The sequence below is a fragment of the Protopterus annectens genome, chromosome 8.part0, assembly GCF_019279795.1.
Source record: "Protopterus annectens isolate FY-2018-M chromosome 8.part0, PAN1.0, whole genome shotgun sequence".
Taxonomy (NCBI): domain Eukaryota; kingdom Metazoa; phylum Chordata; order Ceratodontiformes; family Protopteridae; genus Protopterus; species Protopterus annectens.
The window spans coordinates 944,698,572-944,722,354 of NC_056741.1; the positions used below are offsets into that span (position 1 = coordinate 944,698,572).

General features: G+C 40.6%; 1 protein-coding gene across 3 annotated transcripts in view; it reads right to left on the bottom strand.

Annotated features, from left to right (window-relative positions):
* Window positions 1-23,783, bottom strand: part of LOC122809173 (amyloid-like protein 2) — a 1,365,390-nt gene that overhangs the window by 151,789 nt on the left and 1,189,818 nt on the right. For all 3 annotated transcript variants that reach the window (XM_044080467.1, XM_044080466.1, XM_044080465.1), the window contains one exon: window positions 10,704-10,777. In XM_044080467.1, the coding sequence (XP_043936402.1) occupies window positions 10,704-10,777 (74 nt within the window). The remainder of the gene's footprint in view (window positions 1-10,703; window positions 10,778-23,783) is intronic.

Below are 23,783 nucleotides of genomic sequence, written 5' to 3' on the forward strand. Positions count from 1 at the left end.
ACATTTGTGCACTGCTTAGCTATGCGCAAACATATATCTTGCATGTGTATGCACTTTGCTAACTGTCGCACAAACCCGCTGCTTGCTGCACTATGGAAATGTACATATTATGCTATATTATTGATACTTACTGTCCATTTCCTGTGTCTGATATGAAATTATATGTGGAAGCATTACAAACTGAGGGCCCTATCTAAAAATATGTCACATATTTAGAATACATCCATGTGTTGGCACCCCCCTCAAGTATGACAACCATGGGGTCAGAGTACTTTTTCCACACTTATATCAATCATGCTATAAAATGCAATGCGCATCAATTTGGTAACATGCAGAACTACAACTATTGACCCATACACCTAACAAGCCTTATCTGGAAGGCCAGGGAAGGAATCAGCATGGACCATATCCACAGGGACATAAGTGACCTTCAACATACTTGACCCTACCCATTTTGTTTTTGTCAAGGGTAGATCTTGCTTATTAAACCTTGGGGACTTCTTGGATACTAACCCCAAAGACCTGGATGAGAGATGACAGGACATACTGCCTATGTTGAGTGATCCAAGGCCTTTGACATATCCCCCATTCATGTGTCATAGTGAACATCTCCCATGTGGGAATTAAGCCATACAGTAGTAGAGGGATAGGCAACTGGATCACTGACATAATACACACTCGCATCTCCACTACTAGCCATCTTCCATTAGAATACCACAAGGATCTGTGCTGGGCCCTCAACTGTTTGCAAACTACTTCCCTGAAGAGCGTAATGATAGATGGCCTGTGGATTCCCAAGGTTGCAGATGACTAGTAACTGGAAGCTCTAATATAGAGTTCCCAATGATGACAACATATTATGGAAGGGACTGCCACACACAAATGATTTGTGCCAAACTCATGGACTGAACCTTAATGCATTCAATGGCTCATTGCCCCTTTGGCAATGACATACCCCTGTTAATTATAATATACATAGCATCCCTCTAAGCTCAAACACCATGTTGTGAGCCTTGGGAACACATGCTGATAGCAATCTACACTTTCATCACTGCGTGTACATAGTAGTGACACACACATTCTGCACTGTGCACATTGTACATATGGACATCTCATCCAAGACCAGGGTAGTCAAACCTCTGCTATACTTTACCCTTATCGGACCACTAATTGAGTACAATGCTACATTCTGTCTGTACCTCACCAGACACCTGCAGCAATTGGAGAAAACACAGGATTGTGTCTCAGAGACTCCAAGGCCTCCAAACATGAGATGCATGGAAAGGGTGATAGACCTGTCACTGTACTCAGGATCATGCAGGCTGTTGAAAGATGATCTATACCTGCCCTACAGAGCAGTCTCAGACCCTGCCCTACTGGAAATGCTGGACATCTGCAAATCAAATGGGACAAGAATAATTTGGCTCAGAGTTCTCAACCTAGCCTGTGACATAAACAGAACATGCTGGCAAGATAGATATATCCCCAACAGCTTCACTTCTCTGTAACAGACTCCCAATGCATGTGAAGCTCCTCAATCACCCTATTCAAGCATAACCTTGACTATTGGTTGGGTGATTGTAAAGTCACTTCTGGGATGGTACCTACTTCCCTCATTGAGAGGTCCATTTGGTACTGCTCACAAAATTGCTTTGCTAACAATTACCATCCAACTGTGCTCGATAATGGTGCTTGTGTTTTCACACAGCTAGGCTTCTAAACATCACAGGGTCATAGGCTAGTAGCCTCATATGAACATATGAAGCTGTGAGCCTATCCAGGCCTCCCAACATTTTGTTTTCCACATAGCCTGCTGATGCTATCTACCATAAATTCATCTGTACTCTTAGAAAAGTCAGACTTGTGCTGTGGGGCTTGTGTGAAGTCCTCTGTTCTGTAGTCTGTGTACTTAGGTAGGGGTTCTGTTCTCATTGCAGTCAACTGAGCATGTGTGTGCAGTTGTAGACAGAAGAGGATGATAACTGTGTATACCAGAGTTACTGCTCCAATACCATGGATTGACAGTATTTTGCTCCTTGCAGATACCTGCACATCCATTACACTAGCATGTGGAGCACTGTTATATTCTCCTCAACAGACTGCTGATGTCATCCACTATAAAGTGTTGTCTGACACATACTAAGTCAGATGTGTGCCATGGCACTTGTGTAAAGCTTTGAGTTCTGTAGTCTGTGCAGTTAGATAAGTAGGGGTTCTGTTCTTACTGCAGTCAACTGTGTGTGGGTGTTCGAGCTCTTGCTTGACATTACAGGAGTGTTTTACACCACCACGTGGGGCACTGTTATATTCTCCTCAGCAGACACTGCTGATGTCATCACCTATATCAGATTTTTGGATATGCAGTATTCCCACCAGGGCATGCTCAGAGATTGGCCTGGAGTGTAGGCAAAAGTTACCTCAGCCTATACAATAAAGAATACAGTGACATAGCTTTTAATCTATCCACGTATATCATAGCTTGGTTTGTAGGCTGTGTGGTATCTTGCTGAGAAAGCCCTGTGGTCTTTCCAGCTGCTAAATGTGTCTGGTGAGATATATGAAAAAGAGAGAATTATACATTATTAGTGTTATGATGAGGTTTGCTTACAGTTCTGCCATACATATCCTACGATATCAATATGATGGCATTACTTATGATGTGCACAACACAGACTTTCAATACCAGTTTGGATTCCTATCTACATGTGTTTCCAGTGCTTGCATCACTGGATTTCTGCATAGCAGGACTGTTGTCAATGCTGTGCTTAATATGGGATTCCACTTTTCAGACAGACAACACACATTTCTGCATTTATTTGTAGATCATGTGCCTTTGTCACCATTCAGTTATCTGTGTTAGCTCTTCCTGTACTATGTTATCATCATTGTTGGACTCATTAATTGCAACAATATGCAAGAATCAGCAAACTTAGTAAGCCAAAGGCCATATACTTTAGCCTGAACTGTCAAAAAATAGAGTCCAAACAGTGACGCGCCAAGTACAAATCAATGGGTTTTGCCAGTGGTGACAGCTCCACTGGTACAGGTTGATTCACCAACTTTCACAGTATACGTTCTGTCGGTGAGACAACTGGTTACCCATCAACAGATCTAAGTGGTACTACAAAGCTGGGATGGTTTCTCAATGATACCTGAGTAGGGGGATTGTGTCAAAAGCCTAGGCCAGATCACGATACGCAGTATGCACTGTCTTACCTTCATTCAGGTCTACCACACAGAATCAATGGGCTGTGACAACATCAAAGATCACCTATGGCATGACTCAGCACATACATATTCTTGATACAGTTGTATACACACTTCAGCACCCATTCACATGGGGTATGTTCCCATAAAAGGGTGTACATCAACATGCATCCACCTGAGCTGGGGGACAGTACCTGATGCATGCATGTACAGAGATATCCTGACTCTCCTCAACTGTGAGGCAGACCAAATTGCCATCATGGGCCTCTTCTCCATGTACACTAGTAATATTCTAGCTGTGTACAACACAGCTGTGAGAGTTGTTAATGCTACATCTTGTCTGTTACATATGATAAATGTCGTCAAAGAGGTCATCAAGGGCATGCAGGATGACAATAGTATCATCTTGTGGAACTTGACCTGGTCAAGACATTTGACAAATCCACACTGAGGTATTCAATCAGTACTGTCATATGTGGCCATAAACAGTTTTATCACCAAATGGTTAGACCACTGTATCACATACATGGCATCTCACTATGCTGAAATGTGTGACATGACCTATATCTGAGGTCCAATGATCAGGTCCATACATTGGGGCTGTCTGCTAGGCCCTTTCCTGTCCATTAGTTAAGTGGTGGACAACACAGATGACATACACATGCTGTGCCCAAACAGCTGTCTGAAGGACTACAGATTGTGGGCAGTCATTGACTAAGACTGTGATATTAGTATAATACAGACAGTATTAACACATATCAAAAACTGCTGCCACAGACATGACAACAACTGCATTGACAAGACACATAGGGGGATTTGCTGATTCAGAAAACAATCACACCAATCAAGTATAATGTGGACATCATGCCCTATAATCAGACCAATAGGTATGTGACCCATGTCCTGGGGTAGATGGTAAGTGGTACATCCACCAACATGTGGTCACAGTGCTGACTACTCCCTTGAATGTAACACAAGTACTGGGTACATGAAGGACATGCACATCAGAGGCCATAATACCTTCATAGTTTCCAGCCTTAATCACACTAGTAACCATGTAAAATGCACCCTTCTTCAAATAAGTCCCTACACATCTTTCAGTGAAGTGTAATTGAAGTGTACCACCTTTTTCACATTGCGCTGTCACACAGATTATTCACCATCCCTAGGTATTCTTTCTGTGGAACATACATGACTGTCTGAAGGTGTGGAACACCAATCAAGTTGTTACACCAGATGCATGTGTGCTACCTGTTCTATTTATGCACACACTATATAATAGGTGTTTGACAAAATTAATGGCATGTATATCATTTGTGACAGCATAGATTGTGCCATACACACAAGGCAACTAGCCTGTATTGACCATACTATTGTAAAAAGGTATAGCAGTGTCTCTCCTAACACCTCAAGCAGATGTTACAGTGCCAGGATAGTGTGCGTGGTTACCCTCATAGAGTATGGATGTATCATAACAGTTGTTCATTCAAGTGTGTGTGTGTGTGTGTGTGTGTGTGTGTGTGTGTGTGTGTGTGAAGACTCATCTCTTATCACTGTACATCAGACATGTTATTTCATAGGGATGGGTTAGTGGTGGCATTGTTGTGATATTGTCCATGACTGTGGTTGGTTCTTGTAATGTTTTCCATGAGCCTTTACCTGTGGCTACCTTGCTGGAGACCTCCACTGAGAGTGCACTCATATGCAGCCATATCAGTTTACAACTTCACAATATGCACCCTACCCCAATTGTATGTCAGATCCCTGACAGAAGTCCTCTGCATTATTAGTGTAAGGATCCTTATCTCACACAGACAGCAACCCCATTATGTCACCTTGTGTGACAGTCACATAAAACGCATTTTCACTGTACAGTCTCTGCTGTAGCATATAGATATGTAATTGGTTTTGCTGCAACAATCATCATCCACTGACATTCCCTCCTCTCCTGTATATGAAGGAGTTTCACCTATTCTCTTTCCCTGTCTTCATACCTACAATTCATCTGTGTATCCCTATTCAATACACACACATGGCAGTCCATGTCCTGTTACTGATCATTAACACAGCTTCAGTACAGAATGCCAGGAATGGGATATCACAATACTCTGCATTGTAGGTACACTGTCCTGTACTGTTTGGATAATATACTTCACATTCGCACCTCGCAGCTGCTCAGATATTCCCAAGATGTCCAGATATTTTCCGTATGAAATTTGTGGCTTTCTGCCATATCACTGGGATGATCTCTGGATTGATGTTAGTCAATATTACATACATTTGAGTGCATAGCTCTCAACTGTCCTGATTTGTGCAGAATGTTTAGTTTTTGTCTCATATTTTTGATCTTTCCTCATAACATTTTTCTTTTCTGGCAAATCATTGGCATGTCATTGTGGAGTGAAGTCTGAAACTGATGACAGACATTTGAGTTTCAAATTTCATGCTCTACAGAGATTTCATGCTCCTGTACAACCTATTATTCTATCCACTCTCTAAGTTTGAAGAGCAGTATTAAAAATCTGCCCCTATGTTTGGGCCATTATTTATGGCTTTGTCTAGATTTCTTGCTCTAAGAGGTTGACAGGTATGCTTGAGTTTCATTCTAACACATTTCTATGTGACATCTATGGCAAATATGTCCCTATTTCTGGTTAAATCTCCCCACATTATGTTGTCCCTTGTGCAGATGTGCTGCACTAACAAATACAGTCATCATTGAAGCCCTGGTGATCATTGTGGAATTCCATGCAAATCTGATGACTGTAGGTGCTCTGCTTTAAACAGAATTGTATCCATGTTCACTTACACAGTTTCCTGGGTATCAACACTGTTGCCAGCCACGAACCCTAGCTGAGACATGCTGCGTGGCATTAATATGCATTGCGCTCTTCTATTCGCCACACACAACCGCTCAAGCATGTAAGCTCTGTGTAGGCTTCGCATGCAACCCACATGGGGTTTACTGAATCTCTGGGGTTATATTCATGTGAATAAGACTATAGAATATGTGATTATTTACTGTTTTGCTACAGCTAAAGGCTGAAAGTACAATTTAAATTGTAGAAATGTTTTTTTTTCTCTAAAGGGAGAGGCAACTAGACTGCAACAGGATTTAAAAAGTTTACTGACCTTTTTTGGTAAGGGGAGTAGGCGTATATAAACACACACTTGCCCTCTCAGATGATAATGTCTGGACTGCTTGTAGTCTCTGTCTTTCTGCATTACATCATAGAATTTTTACCAAAAAGCTATTCATTCATTTGAGGTTTTTAGTGTCAAACCATGAAGCAAGAGCAGCCTGACAGCCATTTTCTTTTAATTAGTTAGTGTTGCTACTGGTTACCTGAGGACTGATTCTCCAAGTCTATGACTTTGCTTTCAATTTTATTTTTCCTGTTACATTTTCTGTTTCTCAGGAAGTGAATGATAGTGCTCAGTAATTATTTTAGCCACATTTTAGCCAGGAAATATATACCTGATCAAGTATTATTTTTTACAAGCCATTTACTAGTCTGTTGAAATACTTTATAATTCCTTTGGAGAAAACTGTGCATTGTCTGTATATTAGTGTATTACTTGACATTCTGTTAGTAAATAACTCTAGTTTACATACTCAAAGCTTGAGGCTAATAATTAATTGTTAATATTATTTTTAATGTATTCATTCATTCATTCATTCATTCATTCATTCATTCATTCATTTATTCATTGATAGATAAAAGGGGTGCTGCTGACTATTGGTGTAGAACTGTGTCATCCACCTCTTAAAGAGGAAAAAAAAGTCTTAGCTATACACTATTACTTTATTTTATTTTATTTTGGTATTGCCTAAGACTGGAACAGCTGCTGATGTTTGCAAAGCTTGGCCTGGATGGTGGTAGATCTACCAGGAAGCAGGTAGGGTTCTAGCACTGGACGTTATTACCAGTCTCTCATGGAAATTATTATGCATGCATATGTGAAAACAACAGTTTACATGTGTAACAATTACTCTGGATAACTTAACAATATAAGGCATTCATGTTAGACTGCAGTTGGGAAGGGACTGGGAAGTGAAAAGCCTGTAACTCTACTTCATGATTGTTCAGTATTGGGCAAACTTGGGTGTGGCTGATGTGGAACCATAACCCAGGGCAACCATGTATACTTTATACAAGCTCTCAAGGCCAAACTTCACTTAAATATATTTTTTAATGATTTGTATCTACTACATATGTTTACATTTTGTTGCATCTCTTGCTGATTATGGATACTTACCAGGCCAGTATGAAGGACATCTTGCTGCATACACTGACACGAGTAGTGTAGAGCATGTGGACATACCACTGTAGCCACCACACCTTCCGGGCTGGGTAGAATAATCTTTAGTACTTTGTTAATATTCTGCATCAGTTGGCTGAGCACTTATTGTGCAAGATCTCAGTCGGTGGCGTCCTCTTCACCCTGGAACAAGGACTCTCTCATTCTGTTCTAGGCAGATTTAGATCTCTCGCAAGTATTACCCTCTTCTTCCAAAGTCTCAACCTCCTCACATAATATGTTTAAGGGATGATCACTGTGGTGATCCACCAGTCATCCCTCTCTTCCTTTAACTTACTGTCAGGGAATTTAATCTAAGATTTTACCCTGACTGAACCTTTAGCCATTTTGTAGCTCAGTGGTTTCCTCCTCTCTGACCTCATGTCTGATGTCCTCCTTTACTGAACTTGCTATCTCACTTACATCTGTCATGTGTCTGTTATTTCAGAACAACCTGTACCTAACAGGCATACTTACTGCTTCTGCACAGCTACTCAGTGATGGCCATGCTATGTTTTCTGATTTGCAGAGCTGATTAAAAAGCACAGCAAGTCCACTACAATGGCATAGATTGACTGATGCAGTGTAAAGGCAGGTAGCACTATGGAATTAATTCCATGTCAGATCTACAATACATACAGGAGTCAGCTATATGCTACAAATTTACATTTCACAAATCCCACTCCACTCCCATTCTATGGAAGACTGGCACTGTTTCACTCCTGCCATATGTTTCTAAACTCATTTCCATAAAAGTAATAGCAGTAGGTTAAAGATGGTTAGTTATCTTATAGGTTCATAGGTTAGTAGTACTAAGCTAACTGCCCTTGCGAGCCATTTTAAGCCTAGCCAATTATCCCTTGTGAGACTCAAACCCTGCACCTTGTGTTTGTAAGGCAAACACCTTAACCATTAGGCCACCCTCCCTTTTACATTTACTGTCTATGACACCCTTGATCAGTTTGCAATTCATACTAATAATGCCTATTTATTTTACAACAGAAGGTTGGGCCTAACTAGCCAATTGATAAGTTGCCTAACATCTTGAACTCTAAGTTACATTAGTTTTGTTTAGTTTAGTGTATTATTACTACTCATAGAATAAATTATATTTACACAAAGTATTGAATACAGTTTACATAACTGTGTAGAAATATATTGTCAAATGTATAAAATAATCATACAATATTTATATTTCATTACACCTCAATTATAAATAAATAAAGAGAAAAAAGTTGCAAGTCATATAAAAGTCATCTGAAGCCAAGATGGTACAACTTAGTTCTGAAAACATCAAAAGAAGCAAAGTTGGATGCAGCACTAGGTGACGTAGGTAGCAGCCTTAGGCCCGCTGGCGGTGGTGTGGTGGGGTGGGGGCTGCCTCGATATCTAATCTTTAATTAAAAAAAAATGACATGTCATGTCTTCTTTAAGAACACACTCTGCATGCAGTGCAGACTTATGTTCTCGCTGCTTCATCGTCATGTGTCAACACACACATTTAAATATTCCTGCTGCTTCTTCTTTCTGGGTTTCTGCTCTTGGAATTTAAGAGATGACATGTACATTCCTCCTTCTCCTTCTTTGCCATGGAATGTACATTCACTTCCATAAGGTGTGTGTGTGTGTGTGTGTGTGTGTGTGTGTGTGAGAGAGAGAGAAATTCCTCCTTACAGACGGCAGGTTAATTAATTAACTTGCACAGGCTCAAACCTTGCAGTTTTACAAGAGATAAGAGCCTGAATCCTCTACACCAACTACCAGACTGCTCAAGGAATTATGAGTTTCAGTGCATTTTCAAGGCATCTTGAGTTTCAAGGAAAGAGAAGTTTACTGTTGCTAATGCTAAGTCTATTTTCAATGTGCAACTCTTTTACCTAGCAAATGGCTATTACTATTTGTGCAACAGAGTTTTGCAGAGTTAGTAGCACAAAGGTAGTATACTTGGCTTTGATGCAGACGACAGTGGGTTCTACTCCCACACCATGTAGATGGATTGCTGAAACTGTGGTGTACTTTAAGGATGGATGGGGGGGCTGCACTCCTGTACGTGTCCTCTTTTGAATGAGATGCCTAGTAACCATGAACCTGTTGTCTGTTTGCCAGCAATTCCCTGTTACAAAATATTACCGGCTTACCATTTTTCTTTAATGTAACATAAGCCATTTATTCTTCAGGGGCAGCAGGCACTGAATTTGTACATGAACCACTAAAATACAACCTTGTTTGCCAGCAGCAACCTCTTCTTTAGTTATTCATCTATTTAATGTGTAATTTTTCAGATGACTTTTACTTCTGCAGATATTGTGTGTACTGACTGATATTGCTGGACTGTAATGATAGAAGTTTGAGTGGCCTTTTATGGTTGAAGTATTCTGAAATGAGTAGTTTTGTCAGTACTGGTTTATATGTTTTATTTCATTGCTCATTGGAAAAATGTTCAAAAGTACAAATTTGAAACATACTCTGACAAGTGGTGCTGTATTATACAAGGAATATAACTTAATACAATCAGGAAGGTGAATCAAAGAGCACATGTATGTTTGCATGGTCCTAAAAATGTGTCTAAGTGGCCTATGGTTAGAACACAGCCCAAAATTAAACTTAATCCACCACTGGCCAGATGCATTTTCTTTGAATGTGGGTTTCAATGCAGTTTCAATGAATGTGTGATATAACATTTGAAATAAAAGTTTTAAATTAAATCCAAACATATACAATCATTGTAGAAGTAAAGAAGAAAACAGTATGCACACTGACCTGTTTTAACAGTGTTTATGGTAACTGGGGAGAAATAGCCAAGTAAAAGGACACTGGAATGGCTGTGGTGTGTTTGTGTGTGTGTGTGTGTGGGGGGGGGGGGGTTGATCCATTACCCTACCTTGGACCACATTTGACTATGATCCACTTCTGAACAGAAGTAACACATTAAAGACTGCAATCCATAACACTCATCTCCAGCCAGTCAAATCACTGGCCAGTAATTTGTAGACGAAAAGACAACATTTTCTAAGCCCTAAGAACTGCAATACTATAAACCTATTTTCTAAACACAAACTCAACAATTAGCACAGCAGATTTACAGATTGAAGATATACTAATTAGAATATCTAAAAAGACCATGAGTGACAGTAAATTGTGTACAAATAGTCTTATCTTGCACTATGACATTTGCATAAACAAGTAAAATTTACCTTGTCTTCATACTCATAATTTGATGATTTGTCATTAACATTTAGATTATAGTCATATTCTGATACTCCTGAAGCTGTAAAAGAATAAGAAGAAAAAGCGTTAACATTAAATCTATAACAACCCTGAAAAGTGTGCACTCATACAAAATAAAAGACTTTTAAAAGCCAACAGAAACTGTATGAAATCTGGAATTCAAGGCTACAACAAAGTAGAGTTTAATACAAATCCAAGTAAAAACTCAAAAACAAGTTAAGCGCTTTCGTCCAAATAACAAGGATTTCTTCAGAACTAATACACTTCACAAAACCTCACTTTAAATACCTACTAATTTGTTTAATTATCCAATCAACATTCACTTTAAAAACACCTTCAAACTTGACTATAACACTTTACGTTTTTCCTGCAAGTACATAAAAAATAATTATTTTATTAATAAAGCATTTCTTATTACAACCAAAATAAAAAAAAACTTTTTGTATAAAAATACTTTTAAATTATTCACAAAACCTAATTATAATTTTGTTGCTCTCAGGCTTTAGAGGCAAAAAGCTGGTGGACAGAACACTGGATATGGTTGTGGGAAGCACCCAAATAGTAAAGACACTGGTTGTGATGGTCTTTATGGGGAATCTGCCTCCCACACTAACACTTTCCCTTTCTGAATGAAATAAACCCAAAGGCATTGAATAAAAAAAAAAAAAGAAAAAGAAGAAAGATAAGAAACCCAAATGAAGCACTTATCTGAAATGTGGCTTGGTAACCAGCACAGCAGAATGACGTTCAGACCGACATTCAATAATGGCATTCAGACTGGCAGCAAAGAAGTTCTGACTATGTGCATCTATCCATCACTTTTTTACCCTACACCATGTGCAGGGAGTATACATGTGATGTACAGTGCCAATAAGTAATAAAGGCTTTGGTATGCTGGCTGGACATTGGACTATTCTTGGCAGGAGATCCCTTAGGTTATGGATACTGTAACAGTGATATGGAAGGACAGCTAGCCATTATGGTACTACAGAGTTTATTTTAGTGTACTCAAGCATATATAATATGGCAGTTGGTGTAGAGGTTAGGATTGTAAGCTGGATTTCCTATAGTATAGGGTTTGATTCTCTCAGCCCTTGTTTGCCTGCTGGGTAACCTTGAGAAAGTCACTTAACTAGATATTGCTCCTAGGTTGTCCCTGATAAAGGACTGTGGGCCCACTTGGTTAATGAATACATATTATTAACATTAACTTTCACATACAGACACATATGCAAGAACAGATAATATATGGGCATGGTAAAAATTGTCTCATGACTGGTGAAGCCACAAGTGAGACTGAGTAGTATATGTTTACAGTAAAAAAGTGTGTACATGCTTGATCACCCATGTCTGAGTCTATATCTAACACTTAAAATTACTATGGGGTTTCAAAACATGGTGTAACATTTGGGGAATCATAGATAGGCTTAAAATGGCTCCATAGGGCCATAGGTTCATAGGTAGGTACTAGGCTATCGGCCCTGGGGCCTATACAAGCCCAGCCAAAAAGGTACCCTGGCTTTTGCCAACCAAGAAAATTATTTTCCTGTGCCACTGTTGAGCAGAGTCACAGAGGTGATCCCTGGGGTGAATTTCCTATTTCCCATCCAATCATCAATATTTTTCTTGAAGAGTGCTAATGAGGAGTTTTGTTTGATATAGACAGGTAGTTTATTCCAGAGTATGGGAAGTCTCTGGGACAGGAATCTATCCCTCTGGCATGTTCTGTTTATTATGGTGACAAGGTTTAGGTTCCTAGAGTGTGTTGCTCGGAGAGATTGGGATTTCTTTAAGTGGAGCATGTCCAACAGCTCTGGGTTTGACATAGCTTTGTATGTTAGGCAGAGATCGCCTCTGAGTAGGTGATAAGCGATGGAGTAAAGCTGGAGTTTTTTGAGACAGTCAGTGAAGGGCATCTGTTTGAGGCCGGTAATCCTCTTTGTGAGGTATTTCTGTGGCCTTTCCAGTTGTTGGAGATGTCTTGTGAGGTACATACCAAAAGGGGCGTTGTACTCTATAATGGGTCTAATGAGTGATGAGTAGAGGGGAACAATGACCTCTTTTTTTCTGGATGAGAAACCTTTTGTGATGAGGTGTGCCACGTAGAAGGATTTCCTGACTACTGTGGTGATGTGATTATCAAAGGAGAGACTACTGTCCACCTGTGTCCCATATAGCCAAATCAACTACATGTTTCATGTATCCTATGTTTTATTTATGTAATTATTTATTTATTTATTTATTTTGCATTTTTCACTTCTGTTTATAACTTGGACTTTTATACAACCTCTGGTGTCATATTATGGAAGAATTCTATGTTACAGTACTATGTTCATAGGTTCATAGGTTCATAGATTCATACTAGGCTATCTGCCCAAGGGCATTTATAAGCCTAGCCCATAGTTATGTGGCTTTCGCCACCCCTTTAGTTTGAATAAAAACTATGCCTATCATTTTGCTGTGCCTCTGTCAAGCAGTGACGCTGAAGTAATCCCTGGGGTATATCTGCAATCTCCCATCCATTGGTCAAGATTCCTCTTGAACAAGACCAGAGAGGTGCTCTGCCTCACATGTACCGGGATTTTGTTCCACAGCATAGGGAGTCTCTGGGTGATGAATCTGTCCATCCAGCACGTTCTATTTATAACCGTGTCAAGGTTTAAGTCTCCCGCCCTTGTGGTTCTGAGGGATCTAGATTTTTTGAGGTGAAGCATATTCATCAAATCTGGGTTTGACATGGCCTTATATGTCAGGCACAGGTCACCTCTGAGCAAGCGGTATGAGACTGAATAGAGCTGGAGTTCTTTCAGTCGGGCAGCATAAGACATATTTTTGAGACCCTTTATCCTTTTGGTGAGGAACTTTTGGGGCCTTTCAAGCTGCAGCAGGTGTCTGGTCAGATACATTCGAACGGGGCATTGTACTGAATCATAGGTCTAATAAGTGATGAGTACAGGGGACGATGACCTCCCTTGATCTAGATGTGAATCCCTTCATGATCAGGTGGGTGATATAGAAGGTTTTCCTAACTACTTTAGCAACATGAGTGTCAAACGAAAGGCTACTGTCAACCTGGGTCCCCAGATCTCTGATGACTTTTCTGTGCTCAGTGGATTGCCACCTATATGGTAGCTAGGGGTAGCCTTGTTTTTCCCAAAGGGTATGACTATGCATTTTTGGCGTTTAACTTCAGGCCATGGCTCTGGCACCAGTTATCCATTTCTGTGAGGCCCTTCTGGAGGATATCTGTGTCAGATGTGTTTTCGACTATGGCCCAGTTTGCAGTCATCTGCAAACTTTGTCAGCCATAACCCTCCTGTGTTTGCTTGTACTTCAGAAAAGTAGATGCCGAACAAGAGTGGACCCAGGACTGAGCCCTGTGGGACACCACTTGTGACAGGCTTTGAGTCTGACATGGCTCCAGCAACTCTGACCCTGTGGGTTCTGTCACTTAGCCAGTTTGCAACCCATCTTGTGATGTATGGGTTTACATTCAAGCTGATGAGTTTTTCGATGATACCTGAGTGGGGTATTGTGTCAAGGCCTTTGCCAGGTCGAGGTAGGCTGTATGGACTGCCTTTCCTCATCAATGGCCTTGGTGACTGTCTTGAAAAAGTCAACCAAGTTTAAGAGGCAGGATCTGCCTTTGACAAAGCCAAACTGAGTTGGATCCAAAGTCTGCAAGTTCCCTATGTCTTTCTTTATGAGTTCCATTATGATCCTCTCCATGGCTTTGCAGATAAGGCTTGTCAAGCTAATGGGCGGTAATTTCCAGGGTCTGTGGAGGCACCGCCCTTATGAAGTGGGACCACAGTCGTGCGCCACTCCTTGGCACGTATCCTGAGGTGAGGCTAAGATTAAACAGCTGTCCTAACTGTGGGTTTAATTCCTCATTGAGTTCATGAAGCACACAGCCGGGGACACCATCCGTCCCATGGATGCTGTGTTTTTGCCTTAGTGAGGGCAGTTCTCACCTGGGCGTTGGAGATGTTTGGGGGCTACAATCCTCTGGAATAGATATCTCTCCTTTTGGGGAGGGGAGAAGTTTGCACTGAACCTGTCAGCCAGTATGTTGGCAATGTGTGTAGGTTCAGTAATTTTCACATCATTTTGAACTAATTCTGAGCATATCTGGGAGTTTCCTCCTAGGTTTCTAACATAGCTAAAGAAGGCCTTATGATTCTCTTTAGAGTCCTTGGCGATTTTTCTCTCAAAATTTGCCTTGGATGATTTTATGAGAGCTCTTAGTTTTTACTTATAATGATCAAAGGTGTCTTACCTTTCAAGGATTTTGCTCTATCTTGTAGTAGCTTCCTCCTTTTGTTGTAGAGCTTGTTTATGGCTGGGGTCCACCAGACTGGACGCTTGCCTTTGGTACAGAGAGTCTTAGTTTTGTTTGGGATTGCCTGATCCATGCAGTCCTGTAGGTGCTGGTAGAAGGCATTTGTAAGTGATTCAGCGGTTTGAGTAATGTTTACCACTGGCTCAGGGGCCTTAAAGGAGACCACACTAGTTTTTAGAAGTGTGAAATCGGCTTTTGAGAAGTTTTTCACTGTGGTCTTTTTGTTTCAGGTGGGGCGGATGAGGACCTCCAGCGAGATTAGTTTATGATCTGATCTCACCAGTGAGGGGTATACTTCGGTGTTGAACATTTTGATCCCATGTTCGTGATGATGAGATCAAGTATGTTTTCTCCTCTTGTGGGGATGGTGACTAGTTGTTCCATGGCATTTGAGTTTATGAACTCCAGGAATCTTTGGGTTAGAGTGTTCGGGCTTGAGTAGTGTTCCCAGTCTATATTAGGGTAGTTAAAGTCACCTAGTATGATGGTGTTTGGAGATACATTTATCCCTCCAATGTTTTCAGGAAGGCCATGTGAGGTTCCTGAGTTTGAGAGGGTGGCCTGTAACATGCTACAAATTGCAGAGCAGTCTTGCCTATGGTTAATTGCACCTGGATGGTCTCCGATGCATCATGCGTTGCCACCAACCTTGAGGTGTGGGTGTCCTTTATGAATATGGACACCCTCCTTTCTTGGTGTTGTCCGGATTTTGGGGCCGGAACGCATGATATGAGGTGAAACCTGTTAGTGCTGGGGTGCTCTCAGGAGCCTTGAACCAGGTTTCTGTCACAGCACAGACATCGATGTTCTCCATATTGAGAAGGGCCTCGAGTGCGTGCATCTTGAGATTGAGACTTCTGGCATTGAGCAGCATTACCCTTAGTTTTTTTCCTTTTGGTGTTCTAGGGTGGTAGGTTTAGAATTTGAGCCTTGCCTAAAAAGGCACTATGGGGGTGGCAAGAGCCTTTGCCAATATCCGGAAGCCCAGGGTGACAGGTGCAAGCCGTCCCTTGCAAGCAGCGTGGCTTGTCCAGCATGTCATCCCAGGCGGACAGACATTGGATCCCCTTTGAATGACACCAGAATTTAAGCCAATTATTAAAGCTGATCATCTTATCACTGTATTGTGGCATCATTCTAGGTGAAGGTAGGATACTGCTCAAGGTCAGGGTCATACCTGCCTGGGCTACATAATCAGAGAGCTCCTCGATGTCCCTTTTCATGTAGTCCAAGGAGGCACGTCTCAGGTCGTTGACACCAGCGTGGACAATGACTGAGTCGTACTTGTACCTGCTGTTGAGAGACCTGAGTGCTTGCGTTATGTGGCGGATTCTAGCGCCTGACAGGCAGCTTACTGTGACCTTCTCTTTACTCAGTCTGGTGAGCGGGACGCCAGTGTGTCTGACTATGGAATCACCAATGACAAGTGTGTCTGGCATTTTGTTTGGCCTTAAGGGCTGTGACTGTTTGACACTCTGACTGTGTGGTCTATGTGTTGCATGTGTTGGGTTGTGAGGTGGTAGTTGTTTGGGTGTCTGCTTTGGTGGCCTCTGCTGTTTTGGTAAATTTTTGATCAGAGCCTCCGAGTATGTCTTTGTGTGAGTATGTGTATGATTTGAAGTTGTGATGGTACCATGTGTGACTGGGTATGTATTGTGTGTGGTTACCTTCTCCTCCTGTCTGGTCTTGCCAGTCCTATGTTGAGAGAGCTCAGCCTCCAGTTTGGCCGTATAGTTGCATCTCTCGCATGTATTTGTGTTTTGTGGGAGAAGGAGAGGATTGTCTGTGTACATGAGGCAGTTGTAACATTGCCTCAATATTCCCAGGTTCACCAGTTGAGCTGGAGAGGACACTAGCAACTGATCGCTCGACATACTAGAAGTAGTAGATAAAGAGACTTTCAAAGGACTCCGGGGGAAGTGGGTTTTAGGCTGGTGGGGTACTATCTATAATAAGAGTGCTTTATCAAGGTGCAAGTACTGTAGGAGTAAGTGCTAGGCTTTACAGATAGAGAATAGTCTACTTGGGAATCAAGTAGAGATGAACTTTTCAGTTATAGGATATGCTGGTTAGATCAGCAGTACAGCTCAAGGAAGGTAGTTTTAAGGGAAAATTGGAAGAGTGGAATTTAGATGGCCCAAATAGTTTAACCTTGTTTAACCGGCGCTGCTCTTGTGTGCAACAGTGGTAACTCACATAAATCGCGCTTACGCGTTTAGCGTGTTTTATAGCAGGGGGCTGAAGGGAGCTAGGAATTGGCCCAAAACAACCAATGGACTACTAGTTTCTGGCTGAAACTTCACCAAATCAGACAAAAGGCTCAGTGCTTCCCACTCCCACTGGTAAGCAAAGAAACTTCCCTCCTTCCTAATAAGGCAATGGATCAGTAACAGGAACTAAAAACAAAGCCCAGGGATCAGCAACTCTGAAACTGGACTACTCTAGTTCAGTAAGGCGGGAAAACAAGAGATTTGTTTTGTTTTATTACAGAGACAACGAAAAACACGGACAGTTATTGCTGTAAATCGCTAGCGACTTTAGTGTGTAGCCTACAGAAACAATTTGCAACAATTAGTAACTTAAAGTGCAATAAACAGTGTAAAATGCAGAAATCACTTAAAGTAGCAATAAAACAGGCGAAATGCAGTTGCTAGCTTAAATAACAGTGGGAAAGCCACAAAAAATACTTATATCTGGTAGAAAGTCACTCTTTTAGCTCTCTGCTGCTTGGATCACTCTGCAGGCCACCACGAGGATCTGTGCTGAGTTGGTACAAGCTGGAAAACGCGTGTTTAGCGTGTTTTATAGCAGGGGCTGAAAGGAGCTAGGAATTGGCCCAAAACAACCAATGGACTACTAGTTTCTGGCTGAAACTTCACCAAATCGGACAGAAAGGCTGCTCAGTGCTTCCCACTCCCACTGGTAAGCAAAGAAACTTCCCTCCTCCCTAATAAGGCAATGAATCAGTAATAGGAACTAAAAACAAAGCCCAGGGATCAGCAACTCTGAAACTGGACTACTCTAGTTCAGTAAGGCAGGAAAACAAGAGATTTTTTTTTTGTTTTATTACAGAGACAAGGAAAAAACAGACAGTAAATGCTATAAATGCTGTAAATCGGCTAGCGCACTTTAGTGTGTAGCCTACAGAAACAATTTGCAACAATTAGTAACTTAAAGTGCAATAAACAGTGTAAAATGCAGAAATCACTTAAAGTAGCAGTAAAACAGGCGAAATGCAGTCGCTAGCTTAAATAACAGTGGGAAAGCCACAAAAATACTTATATCTGGTAGAAAGTCACTCTTTTAGCTCTCTGCTGCTTGGATCACTCTGCAGGCCACCACGAGGATCTGTGCTGAGTTGGTACAAGCTGGAAAACACGTGTTTAGCGTGTTTTATAGCAGGGGGCTGAAAGGAGCTAGGAATTGGCCCAAAACGACCAATGGACTACTAGTTTCTGGCTGAAACTTCACCAAATCGGACAGAAAGGCTGCTCAGTGCTTCCCACTCCCACTGGTAAGCAAAGAAACTTCCCTCCTCCCTAATAAGGCAATGGATCAGTAACAGGAACTAAAAACAAAGCCCAGGGATCAGCAACTCTGAAACTGGACTACTCTAGTTCAGTAAGGCGGGAAAACAAGAGATTTTTTTGTTTTATTACAGACTTATTTAAGACTAGAGTTATTTAAGACTAGGTGTCATGGGAATTGGGATTTTTTCAATGTATGTTCTGTTTCAGCACTGTATATGTCCTTATATGAAGTCTTTTTTTTTTTTACTTTCTGGAGTTTTTCACAATTCCATGGAGCCCACGGAGTACACGTGGTTGGGGTTGAGATCTACTTTTTTATTTCTTAAAAATCACCATTCTAAAGAATTACCATTGTAAATAAACAACTAAAAATAATCAGCACTCTCAACAAAATACTAGTAAATGAATGTTCATGAATCTTAAGAAACGTGTCATCTTTCCTCATCTACAATACATGTAGTACAACAGAAATAATGTTGTACAGTAACAATCAGGGAGCTCCAAGAGTAACTCCTATAATGAATTATATGAATTAACAATGCACTGCAGAGCCAACTATTTGTTTTTTTTTATCATTAAGATCTGTGTTTTTTGTCTAATGTCATATTTATTTTTTTCTAGAATTTTAAATTGGGGCGGGGGGTTTGATCTGCATCTGAACTACAAAGTGCTTATTTTCATGGAATAAATGCTGCAGATTAAGTAATTCAATTATTTATTCAATTCTTCAAACAAGCATACTGACAGACTTCCAGTATTGGGTAAATTATGTTTATGTTGTAGTCAATCATTTCCAAAGGACAGGAAAAGTAGAATTGGGTTAGGAACTTATAAAGAGTAAATCTTCAAGCAGGATCACTTTTACAGTTCTCACTGACAGGATCTCTGCCACATCAGAGGTCTGCTGAGTAAGCAGATTTCCACAGCTATGCAACTTCATCAACAACCCACACCCCCAGCCAGACTGACTCTACCTTCTGCATGATGGATGGAAGCATGTTGATCCCTTAAGTAAGACTGTACTGGCTGCTCTACCACCAATGTCACTGAAATAATGCAGTCTACATAAAACTGCCCACTTTATGCTCATTACTTCCCACTTTTTCCTTTCATTTCTGCACATCCTTCACCTAATTAAAGCCCAGATTATATGCAGGCATCCTTGTGTTTGTCTAGCTTTAGTAAATCTTTCTTTCTCCTTTCAGAAGCTTTCTACTAAAACATTACTTCCTCCTCTCTCACATTTCTATACCTGTACGCAAAATGCTCCTCCAAATGCTTTAAAAATTGCACCTTAAGAATCACAAAAAATGGCAACACTTACAATAATTAAACCACATAAAACATTTTCAGTTGTCTGAAAATCTGAGCAAGGCTTTCCTACAATAAACTCCATGGACAAGACCAATAAGTTGACAAAGCAGGGAGGCTCATGACACGTCTGTGAGTCACTTTCCCCAAAAGACCTGTACTAAAAGATCCAGAAGAAAGACAAAACAGGAGTGAGACATTTATTGGCATCTGTCAGCAACTTCAAAAGTAAGACTAGGAAGAGGTCCTTATGAAAAATTCATGAGGTTTAATACAAGGCATTCTGTCACTGACTCTTTGATAAGGGGACAAATTTAGAAGGTATAAAGGTAGATACTGAATATGTAACAGTTATTCTCTTTTTCTGCACTACTTACCATGAGACTACCACTCAATCTTCTTTTTTAAAGTTGGCTCACAGTTTTTTCCATCACATTCTTTAGTTTATCCAGAATCTACTCCAACCCATCGCACCACCAGACCACTAAGATCCAGCAACAAAAATTACTTGCAGATCACTAAAGCCAATAACTCTGCTGGTGAAGCACTATTCTCTTGCACCATAGCCAAATTATGGAACTCCCTCCCACTCACAATTACCTCCATACCATCATGCACCCACTTCAAAACTTTACTAAAAGTGCACCTAAAAACATGCTGGCTATGCCCTTGCAACTCCCACTCATAATATCACCCACCCCATCCAATCACTATCTTTCTTTCCACTCCACTAACTACCTTGATTATAGCAAGCTCAGATGCTCATAAGCCTAGTACTTATTATACAGCAGGAACATCTTATTGTAACATTTGTTAATGTCTGTTATGTACTTCACAGATAAATATTCTAGTTGTCTACTGATGTACTATGTTCTTCACCTGTAAATATGTTGTAAGTAATTGCTATGTTAAATTGTTAATCGCTATGTAACCTAATGTAACTACTGTCTGTTTATTTTAACTGTGGAGCTTTTCTTCCCGGGCCTCCGCTGAAAATGGACCTACGTCCAGTCGGACACTCCCGGTCAACAAATGTAAATAAATAAATTATCTCTGTCTGTCACTTTCGTCTGTGTAATACTTTACTTATCTGTACATCACACTGCCAATAACTTATTTTCAAATTCTAAATACATAATCTCTCGTTTTCTATTCCTCGCCATCATAAAGTATTCATTCATCTAAAGCCTAAACCAGTCCATTTTTGACATTACAACCTCAAACACTTCCTCTAGCTTCTATTCCTTCTAGAATTACTTGTCACTTATTTTTTCAGGATTTTTTTTTGCACTGATCCATCTTCTGACCATTGAGCTCTCCCTTATGTCTACCATACTGATCTATTTATTCTCCCTTGGTAATAGCCCTATTACATAGTCTTCCATAGCTGCGAGGGGAGAGCAGACCAGGAGCAGGGACATTCACTGCAAAGAAGACTGGAATTATTATTATTTTTTTTACTGCCCTGACCCCACTCTGCATGCTTGGCAGCCTGCTCAGGATTGGACATACAATGGGCATCAGTGACGGCATTTCAAAGAGTAATGCAAGCCATCAAGATTTTTCTCCCCATTTGAAGCCAGTGCTAGTGTAGTCATTGGTCTCATGGAATAATGCTGCTCAGACACATGCCCCACACCTGTCATCCTGACAGAAAAAACAGTTATCTGATGTCATTTCTCTCTTCCACATGTCACCTACAACAGGCTGTTGAGGCAGTAACCAAAGTGGCATCACCAGGGTTACAGTCAGGGACAAGTGGAGTCCCTCAGGGATCAGTCCTTGGACCGCTCCTTTTTGGCATTTACTTCTCTGAAGTCAAGGCCAATGTCAGTGGTCTCTGGCTGACTAAATTTGCAGATGATTGCAAATTAGGAGCTGTCATTGAATCCTACACTGACACAAATGTTCTACAGGAGGGGCTGACACAGACACACAACTGGCGTCAGAGCCAGGGTCTAAAACTAAATGCCAAGAAATGCATAATAGTATCCTTTGGGAAGACATCCACCCCTGGTAACTATCATATTGACAACACAGCTCTTAAGAGTTGACCCAGTAGTCAGGGACTTAGGGACACACATAGATAAAACAAAAAAGGTAAAGGACAGAGGCCACTCCAACAAGTTCCAATTCAGTAAAAAGAAGTTTGTGAGGTTAGTGCTTTCATACAGGTCAGTGCCTGTACTTCTTCAGACAAAGAAACATCATTTAATGAATGCCAACTGCAGTGAAACAATGACTTCCTTGGACTTAGATGCCATATCTTTGTTTATACGTTGTGCAACATAGAATGATTTCCTCACTACTGTAGACACATGATGGTCAAAGGCTACATTACTATGTGTGTCAAAGCAAAAAAAGGAGAAAACAGACTATAGAAAAAAACAAAAAAAGGCAAAGGACAGAGTGAATCTTAGGAACTCTGTTGAAAAAATTCTTGAACTAAGTACAATTCATCATTATCAGTACCTATACTTACAAGTAACTGGCTGACTCAGTCAATACCCTGGTTGTGTGGGAATTGCTGTGTATACGTTTTTCACATCAACAGTGGCAAAGTTATAATTCTCCATGAATACCAATTTGTTAATATTGGCTAGGAAAGACCAAGAGTCTTTGCATACCTGGGGTTCATTCACCAGGAAGCATTGCAGTATGCTGTCAACAAATTTTGCCATAGGGTATGTAATGGAGTTACGCCTGTTGACTATTGGGCGAAGAGGGGGATTGCATAAATCTTTATGTATTTTGGAGATTCCGAAGATGACGGGTATTTGTGGTGCTGGCATAGTAAAAAAGTTAAAAATATCAAGTGAAATTCGTGCTTCAATTAATAAATCATTTAGGAACCCCCTGATTCTCATATATGCACCATGGAGCTCATTAAGTGAAACAACCTTGTAATGAGCAATATCCAGAAGTAAAGACATTTTCTCTTTATACAAGCTGTTATCCATTATGACAATACCCCCACCTTTGTCTGGTTTTGATATCCTCAAATTACTGTTAGTTAACTCCTTTAATAACATTCTTTCATCCAAGCTTAAATTATTAATATCCGGATCACTTCTAAACAATCTCAAAACAATCTCAAGAGAATTTTTGGACCTTCTACTTATGAATAATTTTTTTCTGTTTGCCGATTCTTGCTATGTACAAACAAAAGGTGTAGCTATGGGATCACCGTGTGGCTCTAGTTTCTCCAATCTTGTCAGAACAAGATTCCAATCAACATTAGGCAGAGCTCCTCATTAACACTCTTCAAGAGAAACCTTGACGAGTGTATGGGAAACAGAAAGTTTACCTGAGGGATCACTTTAGTGGCTCTGCTGGACAGAGGCACAGGGAACTAATCTAAGGGGGCAGCGAAAGCCAACACTTTCTGGCTAGACTTATAAATGCCTTCACACAGATAGCCTAGTACCTATTTATAAAAACATGAACCTGTGGTGTTCTGGGAGAAGCAGTATATGTTGAACAATAACCCTTTTTCTGAACTCATCCACTTTTATACCCGGTACCTGGATCATATTTTCATCATCTTTAAAGGTAATGAAACAGTCTTTAGGCAACTCATTGATTACATGAACAGTACAACAGAGTTCCTAAGATTCACTAGTGATTTCCAGGAAGAAAGCATTTCCTATCTGGATATACGTTTGGGTAAGGACCATTTTAAACAGTGCTATGTTGCTACTATTTTTAGGAAAGAAACTTATTTGAATTCCTTCCTTCATGTTTCTAGTTCACACCCAGGTCACCAGAAAAAAATCAGTTGTCAAAGGACAACTGGTCCGAGCAGCTAGAATGGTTACTGACATTGATGATTTTTTAGCTGAATGCCAACTCTTAAAGGACAT